The 5,026-nt window shown below is 35.9% G+C and overlaps 1 protein-coding gene across 1 annotated transcript in view; it reads right to left on the bottom strand.

Annotated features, from left to right (window-relative positions):
* Window positions 1–5,026, bottom strand: part of SLC35F5 (solute carrier family 35 member F5) — a 37,728-nt gene that overhangs the window by 7,872 nt on the left and 24,830 nt on the right. Inside the window, exons 12-13 of the mRNA XM_003794367.2 lie at window positions 2,338–2,497; window positions 831–921 (exon numbers count right to left, since the gene is read on the bottom strand). Of these exons, the coding sequence (XP_003794415.1) occupies window positions 831–921; window positions 2,338–2,497 (251 nt within the window). The remainder of the gene's footprint in view (window positions 1–830; window positions 922–2,337; window positions 2,498–5,026) is intronic.

Raw genomic sequence — 5,026 nt, 5'->3', positions numbered from 1 at the left:
AATTATTTTATAAATAAAGAGGATACGTAAAACTGATAAGTGTTTCTCCATCGTTTTAAAACTGTAAAGACCTAAAGAAAAACAGCTTTAAATTTTTCATTATTTGTACACATTGTAAGACTTTTGGGCTTTTGAAAATTTTCCTCTTCAAATTATATTAAACTAAAACACACACACACACTTTAGTTACTTAGTACTTGTAGTTAAAAGCTTATAAATACTGGACGGTATGATAAATGGCTATACTCCAGCTTTTAGCATTCCCTACGTCAAACCTATGCTACCCCTAGAAGCACTGCAGATTTTGTGATGTTCTCATTGCCAGCATTCATCACAACAAGCTCTGCATCCAGATCAGGTGGACTTAATGGAAGAGAAAAGGGTCACCTGCTCTGCTGAGTAAAGACAGAAATAAATGACTGGCTGAGAAGCAGTAGTATTCACGTGTTGTGCATATCGCTAGTAGCAGCAGCATGGTGTTAAGGAATCGCTGATAAGAGTTTATCTTGGAAGCCAAAACACTATTTCTTTATGATAACAGGTACCTCTTATTCTCTATCACTTGACTTACGGAAGAACATCCGGAACATAATCAGCTGAAAAACTGGAGAAAAACATAGAAAGAAAGACAATGCCCTTAACTTGAAAATTTAGGAAAAAAAATGAAAAGCTAAAAATGAAGATTATCCATCTCTTTGGTATTTTTGTATTTCTAGGTAGTAAAGAAGATTCAGAGAGAAGACATCAAGTATTATTCATGGTATTCCTTAATTTTTATTTGGTCTGTTTTCACAGTATGTCTAAACTATCTAATAAACACTTTGCCTTACCTTTTGCATGCACATGTCAGCTATTATGGAGAGAGGTATCGTAAGGCTTAGTGCAAGTGTGCCTATCAATGATGAGGTAAGAAAGCAGCCCCTAAAAAATAAAAAATAAGCACTTTTATATTTAGAAAAAAGAGCCAAAAGACTTTTTAAACTATGATATAAGCTTGAGAGATCAGGAGCACAAATAAGAACTCAGGATGGATTGAAACAGAAATAAACTTATTAAGATGATTCTTAAAGTTTATCTTCAAATATTAAAATACAAATATATACGTATAAAAAGTTCAAAATACTTTATGCTGTTTTCAAGATTTGCTTACATATATTATTCAATTTTGGATGCATACCTTATTTTCATTAATTTTTTTAAAAACCTGTTTCACAGAGTTCTTGCAGTTTTATAATGATACTTAGCTAATAAGGAAAATAGCATTATTAAAATGGGACAACACCTTATTTACAGACTTTTAGAAAGTGACAAGCCAACATGCAACTCTGTCTCCAAAGCAAAAATATCTTACCCTCAGAAAACCTAAAATCGTGTATCATTCTTTTGATTTGGCTTAGTATACAAAAGAAGGAACTGAATATTTTAAAAGAATATTTCTCTGTTGTTTTCCACTTTTCTACCCAAAAGCTAAGCTCTTTTTATTTTCACCCTGAGCTATCAATGTTGATATATAATTTTGAAATATCAATTTGTATATCATCTCATTTAGCTGAAGGAAAATATTATACTTAACAGAGAAAGACAAGTCATTTATAAGACTAATAATTTGTGTATATATAAAGAAAATGAATTATAAGCAAAGATAAAACCATAATATATATGTTAAGATTCTAGAGGCGGGTAATAGGCAAATAAATTCTAGCTCAGTATATCTGCTGGAATTTAGCACAGTCTTGTAATAAAACAGGCTATCTCTTGACAAAGCGTCACCAAAAGTAATCACTGGAGCCTAGACAATTACTCTTTATTGATGAGGTAATGGGAACTCAAATACTAATGGTTCCCACTATCATAGCTGCTCTGTGAAAAGAGGAAGGGTCAAAACAGCATATGTTTTTGGATATTCACTATCCAAAGTAGTATAATAAAAATCTGAGGCTTGGCACCTGTGGCTCAAGTGGCTAAGGCGCTAGCCACATACACCTAAGGTGGCGGGTTCAAATCCATCCCAGCCCGCCAAAACAACAAAGATGGCTGCAATCAAAAAATAGCCAGGCATTGTGGCGGGTGCCTGTGGTCCCAGCTACCTGGGAGGCTGAGGCAGGAGACTCCCTTGAGCCCAGGAGTTGGAGGTTGCTGTGAGCTGTGATGCCACAGCACTCTACCCAGGGGGTTAGCTTGAGGCTCTGTATTAAAAAAAAAAAATCTGAGAGGTAGAATTAGAAAGTCTGTTTGAGTTAATCCAGCTTTTCCCTGTTGAGCTGATGGCTGACTCAATTTGTCACCTATTAAAAAGTCTGTAAACCAACAGATAATAAGAGAATAAAAAGTACATACCACAACCACAGGAACTCTGAGAGAACTGTTCCAATAAGGCCATTAATGATAATGCACATTAATACTACTTTATTGGGAAACTCAAAGTCCTCAAATCCAGTATAATGAAGTAAAAAAAAACCTGGCCATAGGAGCAGCAGAGTAAACAAACCTACAAAACCTGTATGTGTATAAAAGAGACAAAAATTAAAATTGTGATTTCTTTCAATTTTCCAAGCTTATTACTCTATAATTAGAAGACACTAGAGTTTGCACAAAAGGCTCCAACAGGTTCCTAACTGGAACTCCTATTGGTTTGTTTTTAAGTCAGTTTGGTGACTAGCTCAATGCCAGAAAAACCGTTTTCAAGCACCTAGTGATTGTTAAGTTTCAATTATACACTGTAGTGGGTCCACTACTATGGAATAAACCACTTAAAACAATTCAGCAAGAAAGGTTGTTACCTACTGATAATATAGTATCCTAGAACTTAAAGAAATAACTGGTACATGTTTGTATATTCAGCTTAAGTTAATTTTGAGGAAACCTATGGTTTGCTCTCTGATTCAACGCACATTTATGTTCACAACACCTGTGTTGTGCTAGGACTAATAGAGGGGGATTCCAAAGAAAATAAAATTCTGTGCCTTCTAAGAGTTGTAGCTAGTGGGTGAGATATCATATGTGGGTCCTTAGGAAAGTTCTGAAATACACAAAAACCAAGAAATGTAAAATCTATGCAGACAGAAACAAATGAAGCCCTCCCAGCAACACTGATAAGCCAAGCAAGGTGAAATTTGCACAGGTCAATCAGAAAGGTCGCTGTCGACTGGGTTTCTTGGAAGTGAAATAATGGACCATAACACAGTCTCTCCCAAAACTTTCCCAGTGTCAACATATGAACTAAGTACAGGCTGATCACTGATAAAGGAAAGCTGTTCACGCAGTGGTTAAAACTGTTTGCTCCATCATCTGACTGCACTGGGTCCAATCCCAGCTCTACATTTCACTAGTAGTGTACACCTTATACAAGACGCAGACCTCTTTTAAGCCTATTTTTCAATTTACAAATATAAAATAATATTTAATTAGGTTGCTAGGAAGATTAGAGGAAATACTTACAAAACATACCATAGTTCCTGGCACACAGTTAAGCACTTAATGAAATCAGCTGTTACTATTCCAGAAATTAAGTTTATAAATGACTATATATATGTGAACACAGAGACTAGAACAGAGATTAGAGATTACACTTGTATAGTAATTTTGTTGTACTTCCTATACAGTTTAATGTCACAAATCTACTCTGAGATCTCTGAGGTAACTATAGAGCTTTCTTAAAAACATTAAATTACAGTAGACATATATTTTATATTTGTTACAGGATGCCTAGTTAAATCTTAACAGGGCAGGGGCACCCACTCTCCATTTGCTGCTAAAGACTCACAGCCCTTTGATCTATGAAGAACAAATAAATCTGCCTTCCCCAGAGAGCTCCCACCCTCAGCACCCCACTCTCTGCAGCCCACAACTAGCTGATTCACAAGGCCAGACCTCATGGCTCAAACCCTAATGGCTCCACACCATGATAACTAGAAAAGTGCCCAGAGATACTGCCTGCCACATGGTTGTGTCTCCTTCTCTATCCCACTTCCTCTACTCTCTTGTAAGTTTTCATTCAGAGAACCAATAAACCACCCACACCAAATCCCTGTCTCATATCCTGCTTTAGGGAACTCAACTTAGGAAGTCTAGCAGTTCAAAAAGTAAAAAGACACATACAAAGCACCGAAAAAATTCTTAAATAACAAATAGTTATTCTCATTAAAACACCAGAATTTGGCATTATCAAGAATCAAACCTATTGGGGCCCCTAAAGTGATGAAGGAGTCTATAAAATTCCACATAAATTAATAACCTATGACCTACAGACAAAAGTCCAAATGACTTTGCCTATTTCCCAGAGCCCCCAGAATCTGGCCCCACAGACCTTCCTATTCTCTCCTAAAGTGAAGTCCTGGCACCATCATTCAGATCTAGTTACTCACTGTTCCTTGTCATGCCTCTGCCCACATTCCCTTGCCTCAAGAGCCCCCCACAACCCAAACCTAACTACTTCTTCCCCAAATCCTATCTATTCTAACATCCAGGGCAGATAAACATTGCTTTATGTATAGCATCAAGTCTATGTGCACTCTCTCCAATAAGAGTAAATTAAACAATTTTTCTTACTTGCCATATTTAAAAAAAAAGTGCCACTGATCTAACCATTTACCTCTAATACTCAAAAACATTAGTATTTCATTCTATTCTGAATGGAACTAAGAATCTAAAACAAGGCATCATTAAAATTATCTTCATTGTTAAGGTATACTTCTTAAATTCTATACTTAAAAGGCACTAAAGTAATCACTCAGTCTGGTGGCTTTTCAAACATTTTATTCTTGTTAATCTTTAGATGCAGGTATTCAAACTAATTTTAGAGGAAAATTTTCTTCTATAAATTAAATTATAATGCAAAAAGCTGAGCAAAGAGGTCCAATAACTAGACCCTTGAATACAACTCTGTCTCTTCCCAATCCTCCCAGAATCCTCTGTATTCTCTAAAATCACGGTTTAGAAGCCATTCATGCAGTCCAATTTCCTCATACAGATGAGTATGAGAGAAACCTCCTTACTCTCTGTAAGCTCCACTTTGAACTCTTATCAT

Source organism: Otolemur garnettii, unplaced genomic scaffold, assembly GCF_000181295.1.
Source record: "Otolemur garnettii isolate 467f Iridium unplaced genomic scaffold, OtoGar3 scaffold00080, whole genome shotgun sequence".
Taxonomy (NCBI): Eukaryota; Metazoa; Chordata; class Mammalia; order Primates; family Galagidae; genus Otolemur; species Otolemur garnettii.
Note: the sequence above shows the minus strand (reverse complement) of the source record. Positions and strands in the feature narration are given on the sequence as shown.